At 43.6% G+C, this 17,793-nt stretch overlaps 2 protein-coding genes across 4 annotated transcripts in view; both read left to right on the forward strand.

Moving 5' to 3' along the window:
- Positions 1-17,793, forward strand: part of RALB (RAS like proto-oncogene B) — a 410,529-nt gene that overhangs the window by 385,422 nt on the left and 7,314 nt on the right. The window lies entirely within an intron of this gene.
- Positions 1-17,793, forward strand: part of GLI2 (GLI family zinc finger 2) — a 200,002-nt gene that overhangs the window by 128,359 nt on the left and 53,850 nt on the right. For all 3 annotated transcript variants that reach the window (XM_061465155.1, XM_061465082.1, XM_061465233.1), the window contains exon 3: positions 3,949-4,054. In XM_061465155.1, the coding sequence (XP_061321139.1) occupies positions 3,949-4,054 (106 nt within the window). The remainder of the gene's footprint in view (positions 1-3,948; positions 4,055-17,793) is intronic.

Below are 17,793 nucleotides of genomic sequence, written 5' to 3' on the forward strand. Positions count from 1 at the left end.
GCCTCTGAATAGGCAAGGATGAGAATACAGCAGTGGGAGGTCCGTGTCTTGCTCATAAACCTTGGCCAGAAAATCAGCTCCGACAAGTGGGGACAGGTAGCAGCGTCTTTCCCCTTATCAAACGGCGCAGCGGAGCAGACACATTCCTGCAAGAGCAGCGGCTGGGTGGAAGGTGGGGCCTCCCGGCTGCGCCTTGCTGCTCTGCCGCTGTGCTTCACCCTGGGAGCTGCGTGCCATGGACTAGATGAAGAGCTGTGTTATTTCTGTACATAACACCCTGTTTTCCCATCATCCCTGTGCCTTGGGTGCTGCTTTGATACGTTCTTTGGTTTTCTCTTCCTTCTGCAGGAGCCAGAGAAAATATTTATCTGTTGCTCCAGTGCTAGGGGACTTTTTGCGGTACCATGTCGTGCCTTTGTGTCCCACATGTTGTGGCGTGGCCCAGCTTTTTCCCAGGCCTCCTGCTAAAACCTTCCTCCCTCTGTGTAAAACAATCATCATTAATGCTAATTGGGCAGGTTTGGGGTTAAATCTGCAAGATTGCTTGGGTTTGGTAAATCCTCTGCCACTGCAAAGCAGATAATGCTAAATAAAAGATCTCCTTGATTAAATTAAAGTTGGCAAATTCATTGCCCTAATCATCATATTGCCCTTCCCGTGGCTATTCAAGGAATACATCACCGTGACTTACTTGAAGTAATTGAATATACTTGTCTTTTTAACTCGTATGTGTAAAACACCCATCTTTGTTAACGGCGTATGTTGCTGCCCTGCTGCCAGCTCTCAGTCCTCTTTGGGAGGGGTGGGAACAAGAAGCAGAGCCAGGCTGACATTTATGAATTGGTAGTTGATTGCCTATAAAACCCTTCATTATTTCTGACCAAGCACCTGGAAGAGAATAAAAAGAAACAGCACCAGCCACTGGAGCCTGTAGACTTGGCTGGTGCTCCCAGGTATGGGAGAAAAGGGGAAGCCCTAAAGTGGGACATTTCAAAGGGATGCCACCAAAAACAACCCTTCTGCTCGCCCTCAGAGGCAGCAAAAGCACAGAGCACATGGAGGGGCTGGAAATGAAAACAGCAGAGTGAAAGAGGCACCCAAAACAGACGCATTGCGGACCCTCCCATGGTCCAAATAGGTTGAACTGCGAAAACAAACCAACAGCGCCAGTGTGAGGGGGGAAGTTCATGGAAATTTTTCTCCCATTAGTAATCAGAATTGTGAGGAGGGAGAAATTCTCTTCAGGTGTCATTTTTTTGCCAACAGATAGCTAGGAAAGGAGGCCAGGCAGCAAACACCCCATGTTTTCTTTTTCCCAGCTCTATTGAGTGACAGGGAAAGACTCTTTTAGCACAAAAATTTCCAATATTTTCTCAGCAATCAATCATTTAGAAATGTACAGTTAAAAAATAAAACATGCCTGGGTTTTAAGACATTCAGTTGACCTGTTGTTCTTAGTTTCATCATTATTAGTAAAGGGAATGGGCCCAAGGATTAGGGTCTGACATTCCATATTATTAAAGCACTACCATAATGCCCCATGTCAACTCACACTTCCCTGCCGTTTAGGGGTCAACCCAGCCCTAGACCTGCCCATTGCAGGCAGAATGGCCACCCTCTTTTGGGAGGCTGCAAAACTTCACCTGTAGGGTTGCTACCAGGTGGGCTGTGCAGGTTGGCCCCAAGACCACAGGAAGAGTCCCTGCTCCTTATTTGTATGGCGCTGCCAGAAGCCCAGCCTAGGGGCTCAGGCTGGAAGAGATGCTTGTGTTGTCTGGCATCAGGTGTCTGTGCAGGGACAGTTGATTTGTGACCCGTGTTTGGTATGTGATGATGTAAAACTTGTTTGCCTCACTCCCTCTGGTCCGCACAACACGTGTTGTGGCTGTAGCTGTGGCCAGGGGACAGCAATGTCTTCAGGGAGGAGGACAGCAGCTTTAGGTGTCTGCCAGACCTGGCAGTTATTTAGGCTGAGCATGGTTTGGGGAGATCAGAGGATGTCTGTTGCTGTGTGAGAAGGGGGTGGGATGTGATGGCTGAACTCTTGCATTTCTAACCTGGAAAAACACTGGCTGCCTTTTAAAATGGAGACTCTTTACAAGTGTCCTTATGTAACTGATCATCCCTACCCAGGGCGGTTAAAGGGTGAATCTTCCCTCTGCCAAAGCAAATCCTAAAGGGTGCAAGCTTATACTGCGTCCCTAAGCTGCTTTTTGGAGAGGAAGGGAAGGGATCAGAAATGGGGAAGGTGGTTAACAGTTATCCTACTGTGTCCTGACATTAGGCGAGCTGCTAAAATGCTCCCAGTGTATCAGGTAGTGTGCAGTGCCAGCCTGTTGCTGGAGCGCAGAGAGCAAGTCTGCTGTGGAGCCTTAAATACTTTCCACCCTGACTACCTTAGTTTAACGCCTTTCAGCAGAGTTGGCAGGAGGGTTGTTTTTGTGTAGTCTCTCACCTCTCCCAGCAGCCTGGCTGACGCGCCTGTGCCGTACTGTGCTAAGGGATTGTACATTGCAATGGGAGTAGGAGCCTCAGATCCTCTTGCTGATACTCCGGGAAAGACTTATATGGGGATTTCACGCAGGCTTTGCGCGACGGACCCAAAAGGAGCAGAGCCCTGATGGATGAAGTCAGCATAGCTCTGTTGCAGCTGGAGTCACAGATATGAAAGGCTGAATTTTAAGTCTTTCATAGAAAAAGAGGTTGGCGTTTACTGGAGTTTGCTGAGCATCAGCGAGAGACATGGCCCAAGCCTTGATGCTTTGGTTTTGGATGGTGCTTCCCCACTCTACAGAGAGATGCTACCTGTTGCAGAGGCAAGTCACAGTGAAATACTGAGCACAGATCTTGTTTTGAAATGCTCAGATAGGAGGTTGGTTTTTGTTTTGCTTTTAGTCTCCAGTTAGACAGAAAGGCCAAGAAGCCAGAGAGGGAATGGGAAAGACCTGCAAAAATATCAAGCAATCTTTAATGAACTTCTGACTGTTTGTAAAGGCAGAGCAAGACAGCAAGGCCAGCTTTTTACATTTAAACTGATTGCTGGTACAAATCTAGAAAGCGGCATCATTACAGATGTGATGAGCCCTATTCAGAGGGCGATTGTATAGTATCGTTACTGATGCTGTGCTAATTGTATCTCTTTAGCTTCTGTAATTTTAGTAGAAAAAGCCCAGGCAGCCAAGCAGTGTTGTCGGGGGTAGCATGGAAAAATAACCTGATGAATTTTCCATCAGCTCGATTCACACAAATACTCTCGCCGCTAACTTTTGGGGTCAATAATAAATATTAAAACCTGTAGATTTAATAAGTCAATGTAGGTGTTCTCTGCCTTTTGAGACCACTTTATCTTTCCATCAAAGATGAAACAAGCTTCTCAAATGAATAAAAAATAGGGCCTCAAGTGATTACAAGTGAGAGCAATTTGGGCTCCTCTCTCAGAACCTAGCAGTAGGCAGTTTTGAGCCTCTTCTGACTGCCTAGATGGTCTGCATTAGCGCTGCTCTCACTGTTACATTTTTAGGTAAATATTTCCAACATGTGTGTACAGACCTTCAGGAAAGGTGTTTGCTGCCACTCTAGGCATGAGGGACGGCGCAGGTCTGGATCCCGCCAGGCTCTGTTGAGCCTGATTTGCGTTGCAAGTCTAGTTTTCCTTGGTGCTTCCTATAATCTCCTCAAGTTCAAAGAGCGCTTAGCTGCTTGTCTTTGTCAAAAACCCTGTTGGAGATCTTTTATGTCAAAGATGTAGGATTTCTCCGCATGACTTTGATTATTTATTCATTCCACTTCTCTGCTGTATGATAGCGCTGATATCATGAAGACCCTTGTCTTGCACTGCTCTCGCTCTGAAATTCATGGAGATTTAGTGCCTTTGAAATTGTTTTAAAAGGAAAGGAAAAGTTTTTGAAGTCCCTTTTTTTTTTCTTCTTCTTCTATTCCCCTCAACAGTGCCACAGCACATTTTTCCGGCCTTCCACGCTCCTTTGCCAATTGACATGCGCCACCAGGAAGGACGGTACCATTACGAGCCTCACTCTATCCACGCTATCCACGGGTAAGTCTTGCACCTCTGCTCCTGTGCCTTGCTAAAATGTCAGCCACCCGCAGCATGCTGAATCCCACTGCTAAGGTCCTGGGACGCGCTGCCCTCCTTGCAGGCTGGCCCTGCTGGCTACCCTCCACCCTACTGTCCCCAGACAGTGACCATACTGACCTGTTTGGCAGGAATGCTCTATAGCTCTTAGCTCTGTAAGACCTATAGAAGTGCTATATAACGGTGGGATGGGAGTACAGGGCTACTGTGTCTTTACCTGGCTGAGGTCCCTGGGACAGGCTTGACTTGCATTTTTGGGCCTGTGGTGTTTCTCATCATGCCGTGCCTGGGTCGTTTCTGGCACCATCTTGGCGAAGACCCAGCACTGTTCCCTCCATTTGGAGACCTTGTGTACCATTCCTCCCTGCCTGCTGGCTGGGGGAACAGCAGAAAAAGGCTGCCAGGAATGCTGTAATTCAGTTTGATTTCACTGGACAATGGCCCACTTAGGATGGGTGATGTTTTCTAAAATGTGGTAAAGAGGCAGGTCCTCATAGAGGTGTTTGTGTCCACCCTGGAGGAGCAGGATCCCAGGTTTTGGTGATGACCTCCTGCAAGAGCCTCTCCTCCCCAGGGCAGCTCATGGGCAGCAAGCACGGGTGCTGCTCAGGAGTTGTACCTCTGGAGTGGGGATCATGGTTAATCTCCTCATCCAGGACATGGCAGCTCAAAAGTTCTTGACACCTTGGAGGACGTGTTTATAGAGATATCTGGGTTCACCTACTTTTAGCTGTGATCAGGGCAGGGAAGAAGCCAGGAGGGGTAGTGACCACACACCAGGAAGGGTTTCTCCTTGTCTCTGAAACGCACTGTCCCGGTGGGAGTCAAGGAGCAGCCTTTTGGGGCTGGCATTTCCACAGCCACCCCAAAATCCCTCAACCCGTGGCAGTAACAGAGGGCTCAGCCACCATCTGAGGGACTGGTCCCAGGGTACTTGGTGCGTGGGAACCTGTAAGGAAACATTATGCAAGAAGAGCAAAGGAAGAACAAATAGAGCCCATCACTTAAAAAAACTCTCATTTGATCCCCTGGAGCCCCATTGTGGCCTCACTGTCTGGCCAGGGTCACTGCTCACCCAGCTTTACATGGGCTGTTCGTGGAGATGTGCTTTTTCTGGATAGGTATGAGCAGGGAACAGTCCCTGCGAGGCAAGTAACACAGACAGCATCAGCCAGGAGATTTGTGGAGTCCCACAGCTGCCAGGGCTTTATTCCACTTCCAAAATGCTGCAGGAAAAAAATGATAGGGCATTCCCCTGGATTCTACCAGAAGACAAGTCATTTTCTTTCTGGCTGGCAGTCAGTTTAACTGGATGTTTAAAGGGGCAGAGTAGCTCCTTTCATGCTGTGTGCAAAGGGGAAAAGACAGAGTAGGTTGCTGTCATGGGAATTGTGGGGCTAAAGGGACTGAGTGAAATAGTTCTGGTCTTGTGTGCCAGTACAAGCAAAACATTATAGAGAAAAAGATTAATAAAAAAAAACATACTGGAGATAAGTTAATAAGCCAGAGCTCTGGCTGATAAAGCACATACTGACTTCTGAAAGGGACAACATTCAAAGCAGTTTAGAAGAGAGAGTGGCAGATGCTGAGATATTTGCCGCAGGTTATTTGTGTGCCCTGCTAGGTGCTCCCCTTCGCTCCTTGTGAGAAGGATCAGGTGCACTGCATTTGCCCAGGAGCTCCACAGCAGTCTTTTCAATGGGGTCGTGAAACAGGGTCTTCTCCAAAACACAAGAGCTCACCAGCTGCTGTTATGTACCTGTGAATCATATCTCCCAGTAATGTGAGCCAGTGTTTCATCTTATTGGGGTTATCCTACTGATCAGCCCTGGCCAAGTGTACAATGCTGTCAGATCAGGTTTTGGTTCATCTGTGCCAGTATTAATAATACTCTATCTTAGCAGTGACATTTGTATGTGAGCAGACCAAGAATATCCTGCTTAGTATCTAGGTATAGTTGTTGGCAAATGCTTATTGACCTTTTTCTTAGGGATCCTTCACCTTTCTAACAGCACGTCTCACAGAAATAACCTGTGAGGTACTAGAGAGAAAACTCGGTTGCTGGTCTTAGAAGAGGAAAACATAGTCTTCTTTGAAACTATCTGGGCATTGCGCTGAAAGGTGCCTCTCTGGCTGGTGAAGCACCAAAGCTGAGCAGCCTATTGCTTCTTGGCTCTGGGGGGTTTTATGGGTCGCAGTGATGCCACTTCTGTATGGCTCTTTTCTGAGTGCCCTGACTATGGCATAACCACACTGGGAAAATTCTCACCAGCTGTGGAGTTAGTCTTTCAACCATTTTTTCTCTTTATCTTAAATACATCTCCTGCCCTTTTTTCCTTTAGTTTTTGTTCTAATTCTCTTTTGTCTTACTCTTTTGTCCTTCCATCTCTGCTCTGGAGGTCATAGCATAGTGCTCATCCCCCTGGCCAGAAGATGTCAAACATTAAATCATCCATAACATGGTGGCAGAGCTGGTCTAGAACATACTTATTGGTTGTGTCACTCTTGTTCAATAGGCTGGGTGGACTCAGCAGGCACAGTTGAGCCTCTGGAAATTTGTACTCCATCCTGATGGTGCAGAATTCCACCGTTCTGTTCAAACAAGAAAGGCACATGCATATTTTCACTTTAGAAGATTATGGCAAATGTTTAGAAGAAAAATTGTGCCACTGAGTTTTGACTTCATGATTAATGTGATCAGTGCCTGACAGAGAGCCCCTCAATTCATCAAGCCCATATTCTAGCTGTCTGCTGTCTTGCCGGTACCAAATTTATCTAATTACATGAACATTGCACGGCAAATTAAGTGGAGTCTCGTTTGTTGTTAACTATAGGGTCTTATTATCTGCCTGCTGCATCATGTCAAAGGTTTTGTTTCCTGATTGCTCGATATGACATGGCAGTGCATTCCCCTTCATCACTGTTTGCATGCGACCTAATGAGAATATACGTTATTTTATCCTAACCAGAGGGAACTCATCTGCAAGGCTCTCTCAAGCAGGACCACCTGTGGGACTCTTCTCTTGCGATATGGAAAACTCAAGTAATAAAATGTCTGCTTGCCAAGATAGGGACCTGAAAAATTTGTGGTATTTCTGCTCACTGTTGTGTCAGTCTTTATGTCTCAGCAATTTCCTTGTTAAGCAGCATGACAAATAATTTTCAGAACTTGAGTCTCCTTCCAAATCACTGAGCAATTATTATGTATGTCCAGAAGCAGATTATGTTGGTATTTCCTTGAAATATACTTCCAGATGACTTTTTTTTCTTTTCAGGGTGTTTCAGTGTTTCTCCTGTCATTAGGGCAGTTGACTTTTTTAACTTATTTGGTGACACGTTTTTTTGACATCTTCAATTTTTTGGCTCTTTTTGGCAGTAGGAACAATTTGTCAGAATCATGGTACTTGTTTGGCTTGTCTAGAAAAATAAAGTATCTTGTTCAGATGATCCTTAGGCTCTGCAGTTCAAACCAACAGGAATATTGTGGAATCAAAGCATCATCCTGGATTCGGATGCTTGTGAGCTTGTGGTCATGTGGAGGAGGGAGGGGAGAGGCAGGATTGCAGCCCAGTGAATACTGTGAAAGGATGCAATGCAGAATGGAGTAAAACTGAATAAAGGATGAAAGCTTCTCCGGGAGTGTAGAATTAGAGCAAAAATAATAAATGGTATTGTATCGGTACATTTAAATTATATGAGGCACCACTTCCATAAAGCAACATTTGTTTAATATTGAGGTTGTACACTACAGCACTCAAAAGCTAAGAAATGAAAGAAAAATAAATCTGGAGATTCGGACTCATTTTGTACACCATTGCAATAATGCATTAAATTAGAGCCACATACTGGTTTTCCCTGGGATACTAGCCTCTTCCGTAGCACAGGATGAAGAGCAGTGGTGGGTGTTACATGCGTTTTGTGCACGCAGCTTTTATTGATTTGTCAGAATTTCACTCTGCAGTTGTGCTTGTAGGCAAAACATAGATCAGTGTTATTGGAGTGAAAGTCATCAGCTAGGGTGTTTCAACAGGTTCAAAGCTGAACCAAACAAATTCACTTCATAAGTTATAACAGGCCCTTTGCCGACAAAAGGGTACTGTGTATTTTAGCAAGCTTCTTCACAAAAGCTTACTCCATTGGGGCCTGGTCGCTGCAGGAAAGCCATCTGCTTTCAGCCAAAGGGACTCTTAGCATCAGCTTTTCAAGATCAAGCCCTTGACTGCAGAAGAAAGCTGCTGGCAGATGTGGCAGGTGATTACTGATAGCTCCCTTCCACTCCCCACTTTTGGGTGTGCTTAGCTACTCTCAATTCTTGTTTTTTAAAGCACAACAAAAACAACTAAAAACTCCTTAGCTCAGCTTAAAAATCCCTGCCAATGCAAGAGCCTTGAGGGCTAACCCTTGTAAACAGCATGCCTAGGCTTGACTCAGCAATAAGCTTTGTAACAGTAGCTCCTAAACTGTGGTTAAAACCCATGAGGCATTATGCAGTGTAACAAACAAAAGCAGCCTTGTTTTTCTACCGACATTCTGGTGGTGTTTCAGGATGCAGTTCTGACATTATTTATAAACAAAATATTGTTGTTGCTCCTCTGTCCACACATAAAATAGTAAAAAAAACAACCCAAACCCCTGAGTTGATAGTCACAAATTCCATGACTTTTGTGAGGACTGAATAGTCCTGGAGACCTAAACATAGAGAAGACTCCATCTCCATGGTAGTGTTAAGTTGCCCTTAATTTCCCTCTGGTAGGGATTTTATCTGGTTTAATCATGGGTCTTCTCCATTTCCCTGAGATCTTAATATATTACAGATTTTCCCTGATATTCAGCCTACACTTTTTTCTTTATCTGATCCTATTACCCCCCCTTGTTGAAGTTTGTTTTCTTTTTGCTATGTTAAAAATTACTGAGTACCTTTTCAGGACCTGTTCCAATGTTCCGGAGCTGTTTAGGCAGGGTAATTCACAGGCAGATGAGGTGACTGTTAAACTTTCCATCCTAAAAACACTATGTCTCAAGTGTTTATAAATTTGTGAAATTTAATGATGAACCCAAGATTTTCCATGTTGGATATCTCTTTCAGGCTGTTTTTCTCTTTCCTTTGTTGTTTTTGTGAGATTCAGCCAAGGGAGGCCAAGTGGGGTTAAGGGAAAATATGTTGTTTAGCCATACAAAAAGTAATCATCGTCATCTTATAACTGAGCTTTGAGAAACACCAGTGTCTCTTGCTTTTAGAGCTGGAATTTGCTATTGTCACAGATGTGCCTTTTGCTGTTCCTATTTAAAAAAATCACAACACCCCTCCTCAGTTTTGCTGGATAGAAATCCTTTGATAAATCTCACTTCCAACACACTCAGTGAAGGTGTGTCAGATTTTTGCAGTGCTCCCCATTTTATGCCAGGGCCTCTTGGTCATTCCTTCTACCCAGGGGGATTCATGACCACAGCTGATAGCAGAGGGAAGTGGTTGCATTGCACACCAGCAGAGGTGCCTTTCTGCATTATCAGATGTGTGTAAAGTGCCTTCGGTTCACCTCCATGGGACACAGCTTCCACGAGGCTGCAGCCGTGATCCCGTCAGGCGGTTTAGGATGGGACCCCAGGTAATGGTTGTTCCTGCAGCAAGGAAGTCACTCGGTTGAGCCACAGAACGTACATACCAATAAAACCCGTGAGTTTTCATATTTACTTTGCTACTGGAGTAGAAAATCTCTGGCAGGTCGTGATTGATGGTACTGTGCTGCTTTGCAGATAGAGCGAGCTCCCTCCGGAGTCAAACCAAACAGCTGCTCAGAGAGGCCTTCTTATGTGTTTTGCAAAGTTTTACGACTTTCACCAAACAGATACATTGCTCATTTGGGAAACAGGTTTGGGGGCTCCCACATCCAATTTATTCTGTCCCCTTCTTTCCCACATGTTTCTTTTATTTATTTAGGAAAATAAGAATGTGTGAGTAAGCGATGGTTTGCAGAGGCTGGTCCCCTCCAGAAGGCTGGTTCAAACCTCTCAGTGGTCTGTAATTAGCAGGAGTGTGTTGCTTTTAGGTGGCTGTTTAGTAACTTACAAGACGTGGTGATTTGAGGGACTATCAATACCAATCTCACTGTAAAACTACCAGGATTAATACTTAATGGTCACTTGTTCCATCTCCAGGAGACCACAAATTAAATACTGTGCTGCCGTAAAAATTCCTTTAATTCCATCTGTGCTTTAGTTTTCCCATGTCTAAAATGATGTTACAGTAATACTCACTCTCCTGATTTTTTGAGAGCTAAGAAAAGTTAGGTGACTTGTGCAGCTCCCCAAGAGGGGCTTGTTGTGCTTTTTCAGGCACTAGGAAAGAAGTACACAGCGCTACCTAGCTGTGCAAAAGCTGAGAAGATGCTCCCTTAACATCTGACCTCAGTAGGAGGACAGGCTGATCAGGTGTTCAGAAAATGGGGCGGACATAATCCAAAACACCAGGGATAGAATGTTCCTGTAGGTTCTTCCAATCTGATAAATTATGCTACAAAATAACCCCCAACCAAAAAGAAAACCCCATGGCTTTCTCTTTCGGATCTCGTTAACAATTTTCAAGCATTTTCTGTTGCGAGAGAGATTTGTACATCTGTGCTATTCCCTAAATTGAAAATAGTTTCATGATGTGCATTTAGTTAAATAGCTTTCAGAGCACTCCGGAAAAACTCAAACCTGAAGCCCAAAGCACCATGAAGGTGCATAGTTTCAGAGTCACTAAATATGCAGTAAGACACAGATCATAGAAACATTTGGGCTGGATCTTCGGTTGCTGAATGCCAGCGGCATTGCACTGGAGTGAGGGGCCTCGGTGAGCTCAGATGGAGTTGTTCCCATTAGCACTTAGTGAAGATCTGGGCCACCGAGTTACTGGTGCTGTGAAAAACTGCAGCTCTAATTTAGCTTAATCACCTCCAGAAGTGTAAAATAGGCTAGAAGGTTTAGTATTGAGAACAAAAGCCTGATCTCCAAGGTCTTTTATGTAAACCTCTGGCATGTGTTCGTTTAATATGATGTCACTCTGTAATCCACCATTGCTTTTAAATGTCATTCTCAGAGCTTCATGTCAGCAAGTCTTAAGTGATAATCCCTTTGCTTACCTCACTTTATAGTAGATTAAAAGTGACTTCATGCTTCCATCTTATCCGTGTTAAGCTTGTGCTTTAGGAAAAATTTATTTGAACTCTATTCTCCCGCTGCTTTCTAAAGAGTTTCTAAACAGAGTACGGGTCTTTCAGAAACTATCTCAATGGTATTGCCCGTTCTTCATTGCTTTCAGCATCCTGTGAAAATGGATAAATGTTCAGTGCCAACCTCCTGGCCCTTTAAACTCCAGTGTTAAGAATTTGGTTTTCAAGTTTTCTCTATGCTAAATGTGGAGCACTGCCTCTCCTGGCCCCTCCTTTTTCTTAATCCTAAATAAATCCCCTCTCTAGATGGTGTTTTACCTCTCAGCAGCTTCTTACAGTTGTGAGAACAAGAGACAATGAGACCTTTTGCAGCGATTTGTTCCTGTGTCACATTTTCTCCTGTACGGGTGTGTGTGTTCCCTCTTCCAGGTCCTGTTGTCCCCCTTTTGATATCGTGATTGTCCTTTTACTCTATGCTGTAGCAAATCCTTTCTCAGTATAAAAAGCTCTCCATGCATTTCACCTTCACAGTCCACACTCCTTTATTTCTCTCACTGAATTTGCTCCTAACACACCTCCTTGTGTAACACGTGCCTCCAGATACTTGCTGCATGTTGTCATATCCTTCCTCCCCACAGCTTGCAGCCTGCAGCATATACTCAAATATCAGTCTGCTCAGCCTGCTCATTTTCACATATTTCTCTGAAATCCTTCCAGTATATGTGGAGATAAAGGGACAAAACCCATCTATCCCATTGTCTTGTGAAATGAAGCCCACAGCACATCACTTTTCAAGTGCTGGTTAATCTGGGTTCTCAGCTACCAGTGGCCATGGGAAGCAAATAACACAAGGTGCTGAAAGAGAAAAACTAATGGCAGGAATGCTGTCTTGTGCTACTGGAAGAAAAATGTAGGGTTTTTAATGTCCATACAGAACGGAAATTTTCAAGTCTCATCCAAAAGTTCCCCCCACGCAACAGAGAGCAAAGAAGTCAATTTACCCTGGAAGGGTGAAGGACTGAGTCAACTCTGCTGGGATTAGAACATGTGGTTCAAGGGATCCTAGGTATTTTGAGTCTGATTCTCAGACCACCCAGATGGCTGAGGGGGGGAAGAAAAAAAAAATGTAAAAAAAGGACCCTCTTTGGCAGAACTGTGGATCTGGATCCCCTGCCTGCAGCTAATGCTGTGCACACACATCTGCACAAACCAGAGGGCAGAACTAGGTGCTGTTACTCTGACAAATCTCAGATCCACAGAGCACTCCTATGGGAATGTCTGTATTTAAGTGGGCTTTCTAGATCCCTGACTTTGACGCTACAACATGTATGTATGTTTTTTCTTCTGTGTGCCTGACCATTTTGTGACTTTACACAAGTTTTTGCCTTGGGGGCTTTTCATGCCTGTTGTTTTCTGTTTCACCGTTGATATTAAATAGACAACTAACAGAGCTAAAATTTAGAGCATTACTTAATGGTCAGATTTTACAAAGCGTGTGTATGATTTCAGATTGTAAATCCCACTGCACTGGGTCTGGCTAACAACAGTTTTGAAAGTGGGTATTGTAGGTTTCAGAATAATGTTGACCCTTAGGGCCAGCTTGTCAAGGGCTGGTAATGCAAGGGTATAGTGAGTTTTCCAAACATGCTGGATCTCGGTTAATGTTTAACTCCCCAAACCTTCATTGAAACTCAGGACCCCAAAGCCAGACATAGTAAAGCAGTTAAGTACCTAAAAATTCAGAAAATGGCTGTAATGTAGTTAAGAAATACAAACATATTAATGAGGTGACTTGTGCATGCTTGGAGTCCACCATACACGTCCAGGTTATACGACTCCTGTAGGACCAATAGCGATGGTTTCTGCCCTGTATCCCCTCTGTTACAGGAGCATGCACATGGCAAATCTCGTAGGTGGATATGCTATGGAAAAAAATGCATTCAAGGCTTCATTGATATCAGTTGGCCAGACTCCAGTTCCAGAGCAAGTTCACGGCATTCCCTGTGCTCACCTGATTGGCATGTGTGGGGTTGGGTTTTGATATGATTGATTGTGGTAGCTGATAGTAAAACCAGGAGATTGTGAGCCTTTTGATGATTTTTTCAAGGTGATACTCAGGGGCACACACACCTTATAGCATGGCAGGAGCCTGGGAGGTAGAAGCTATCCTTTTCCACTCCCTGTGCAGCAGAATGTCCTGTACCGTGGTCTGCCCATTGCTGAGCACGTGCTGTTAGATTAAATGTGAGTTAGGCTCCACCACCACCTCCTACCCTTTCTACAAGTGCAGCGGTATGTCAGTGTTTCTTTCATATAGGTGGAGCCTCTTCACTGCAGAGGTATTTCTTTCTGCCGCAGCTCATTTTATCACTCTCTTACACCTCTTCCTACCCTGCACACATGTACCTAAGGCACTTACAACAAACAGTGCCTGCGTGTAGTCAAGTGTGCCTGAAAAAAAGTATGTTAGGGTTATACAAAATGCAGCCACATTTTGCTTTATGAGTTTAAGTCTCTTTGAGGAATAAATGTGTGTTCCTAAATATAAAGGCCTTTGAAATATTTTCCTTTTGATCCTGTAAAAACATCCTGGAGAAGGATTTGCCTTATTTCTCCTCTTGCCCCTTCACAAGAGTGTTTCCTATCTTGGTTCTGGAGCTACTTACATGGATTTTGATTTGCAAACCAATTGCTGGACATGGTACCTGCTGATTAAATGCTTCATCTGAAAGCTTCTTAAGGTCCCATAGAGTAACCACATGTCCCAAATTACCACTTGTAGAGGAAGGACTACCAGAGTGTGGTTAATATCTTAAAAATAGGAACGTTTCAAGCTTACAGCTGCATTAGGATGATGTTCTTACATGCATATTCTTGTTTGTGACTATTTGTCCTCACTGTGAAATAAAACACTTGATTTCTTATGCTGTCTTTCATCCCAACTCAAGTGCAATACAAGAGAAAACTGCATTGTAGATGGCAAAAAGCAGGGTGTGGAAAGATGTGGTGGTGAAGGAATTAACGCATTCTGTCATCAAATCAGTAAATAAAAAGAAGATCAATCTAAAGGGGATTAGCAAAGGAGAAGAGATATTTGTAGAAGATATTTGAAAATAAGTTAGAAGCTGATGAGGCAGAGGCACATATAGAAAGTGATTTAGACTACAGAACGGTTTTTAAGTCTCTCCCTATTAGTGGAAACACCCAAGTATATGCTTAATTAGAAATACCTGCTGAGATCTGTTGACTTCAGAGGCACTTAAATGCGTGTTCATATACTGTCCTGGAAAGAGGTGTTCTTCTGAAAATGCCATAAAATAGAAGTGTTTACTAAGTCCCACTTATGTATTCCTGTTGTAGAAATAGCTTAGAGATTTTTCTGCTGTCAGTATGGACTTGGCAGTAGACTTCAGACCTGTTATGGTAGTGGATTATTTGTTGGTATTCTCATGAAGGGTTTCAGTTATGTTTCTTTAGGTAATTTTGGCAAAGTGGAAGTCAAGGCCTAATGAAGGAGGACTAGAGCTCTGTGTTTACTTCAGCATAATGTTGCTGTGAGTCCAGCATCATTACAGAGATCCCAGAACTGGTGTCAAAAACGCCAACTTGGAGAAACCTAACTGCAGTGGTACTGTATGGATAAAATGTCCTGGTGCTCGTTTCCTAGGAAGAGCAAGTTTGCAAGGAATTAACAGTGGTTGAGGTGCTGTTTTGAGTAACTGATCGCCACCTGGGTCAGACAGTGTGGTGGTCCTGTTTATTTGAAAGACCCTCAAGGAGTCAGTGATAGTTTCAGTTCTTTGGAAGGAACTAAAATGTGATCTTTGCTGCTCTGTTACCCTGGTCACAAGACACCCGTTTTGTGATGGCATCTTCTGGGGATCAGGGTAAAGCATGAGAATTAGTATATAGCAAGGATCAGGTCAGGGTGAATAACTCTTATTGCCTGCGGAGCAGTGGGAAGGACTTCACAGTTGGTTCTCGGGAGAAATCATACAAAAGTTATTTCTAGCTTTTTCCCTTTTCTCCTAGTCCTCCAGCCCAGCTGTTTCTCTGTAAGAAATAATACCAGGAACTGATGAAAAGTGATGTATCTGCAAAGTTTTATCCAGTACATTTCAAAGTTTACATAGATATTACCTGTTTGTATATTATTTCCAGTGGAAGTCCCTAAACAGAGAAATATTCACAGTGAAATCAGTGTCAGCAGACCCCAAACCGCTTCATTCACTTGATAAAATAGAAGACTTCCAAAGTCCAAATAAATTTCTAGCCATCTTTGTAAAAGAGAACACACATAACTAAACCAATTTTTAGATTAGGTCAGGAAAGTTCAAACTTTCCCCCAGGGCAGACAGCAGTGAGATGACCACAATGTAAAAGACTAAAATGGAATTGAGCCAGGTCAGATATTTTACAACCCATGCCTTTTTTAAAAGTCCCACAGGACCTTTACCACAGGCAAATGCACTGGACTTTTGGGCTTTAGTGGATAGGAATGACAGCCTCTCCGTATTCCTCACCAGAGCATCGTCACATGGTGTTGCCTAATGAGTCAGAGGGAGAGGCACTCTCCCACCAGCACCACTTCCTCCATGTCCTGGGATTTTCTTTGCAAGTCATCTATTCAAGGCTTTGGTAGGTCTTGACCTCTCTTGGCATGTGAGATTTAAACCTGGTATGACTCCAGACTTCCCTCGACCGCGTCTGGTTTGAATCCCGTCAGAGCCCAGACCAGCATTACTGCAAGAATAAGAAGCTCTTCAAAGAGTTGTTTGTTTGTTTGTTTAAGAGCCGGTTCCTGCCAAATGTGATGAAGGTAGGAGTTCTGTGAGCTGTAACTTCTTTCCCTTGAGGTCTGATGTGCTGATGGACCTCAGAATCCTATCAGCCTGGTTTCTCCATGCTTGATCTCTGCAGAGCAGAGTTTGCGTTTCTAGTGAATTATGAGTTTTGATAAGAACAGATAGTGAGCAGAAACTTGGGCTTGGTTTGTGTGCGAATGTCACATTGCTTCAGGTATGTCGCACTGGTGCAGTGGATTGAGTGAGTGAATTTTCCGGGGTGACTCAGTGAGGAAATAGCATAAACTGGGGGACACACAATTCCTCAAGATGTTTTGTGCTGAAGAGCAGATCATCCTTCCTCCCAAAATCTTGCACTATATGCAGTGGTTTCCTATCCCTTCATTTGTTTTTTTACTACATTGCCAAATTGGCTTTTATCCAGGATCTGTTAGCTCTGATTGATTTCATTGCTTTGCCTTTCATAAACCCAACCCTACCAGCCCTGTGTTCATTGATGGCTTTCTCCTAGGCAGGGCAATTTTGTGGTTCACACATTCACCAGCAAAATTGCTGTGATCTGTGAAGTTACAGTGCAGTAAAAATTTTTGTGTATGTATGTGTGTAGTCTTTCTTACTTGCCAGTGCAAGGTCTCAATCTAATCTCTTCCTTCTGTTATCATCCTCAGCGGGCGAAAGCTAGGCTAAGAGATAATCTCCTTGCCTACAGTACATCATGGTTTGAACAGATTGCATTTGAGTTTCAAATGAAAGAGCCTTTGGAGTGTAGGAGCAAATCTTCAATTAAAATGAAACTAGAGACTTTTAGAAGCTCTTCTTGAAGGCTGAATGAAGGTAGAAGGTAGAGATAGTGCAGGCAAGGAACCTGGTATCATTGGGGGTGTTCGGTGAGCTTGACAAATATGCCAGTGAAAATCCATGGGTACAGTAGCTTAGGCTACATTTGTTGTTCTTTTTTTGTCCTGCTTTGTGGAACAGCAGAATGAGAGTTTTCAAGTGGGACTTGTGTAATTAGAAGCTTGCCTTCTACCCACAGGTCCTTACAACTCTTCTTGCGCTTGCTCTGTCCCTCAGTACTCCATGACTGAGCTTAGAAAATGGCCTGTGCATTCTTGTATTTTTTTTTATTGTCTAGATGCTCTTTTATAGCAGGTATGGATGGTTGTATTAATCCTTACAGCATTCATGAGTACCAAATGTGTATTGAGGTGCCGGATAAGAGTAATTATTTTGCATTGCATTATGAACAGCTGAAAAATTTGCATTGTAAAGTGATGCGCAAAAAGGGAATTGTTAGTATTAGAAGTTCAGTTTTGAATAGTTGAATTTCCTTGGTTACTAATAACATAGATTATTTAAACCGTAAAACGTTTTAAAAATTTACTCTATTTTCACCTGTTACTTTGCTTATTTTAACAAATCAGGCAGGAGACATAACTAAGAAAAATTAAATCCCCAAACATGCAAAGTGCAGGACCTTAAGTCATATTTTTAAAGTAAATTCTGAGCCAGAGGTATTTAGACATCAAAATCCCATCAGCAGTCTACTCCCACAAGGAAAGCATGTAGGAGCTTACACCCCACTGAAATTAACTTGGCCTGCAAAAGGTACTTGAAGTTGCAAAAAGATGACTATTGAGACTTTCAAAGGTTGCTACCACATGGTAAACCTTGCTGCTGGGATTCCAGCGTAGCTTTGATTTCCAGGGTTGGTTTGTTCACCACTGTGTTGTCTAAACAGGTG

The sequence above is a fragment of the Pezoporus flaviventris genome, unplaced genomic scaffold (assembly GCF_033815535.1).
Source record: "Pezoporus flaviventris isolate CSIRO_AGI_PZ_B2104156 unplaced genomic scaffold, CSIRO_AGI_Pfla_v1 ptg000001l, whole genome shotgun sequence".
Lineage (NCBI taxonomy): Eukaryota > Metazoa > Chordata > Aves > Psittaciformes > Psittacidae > Pezoporus > Pezoporus flaviventris.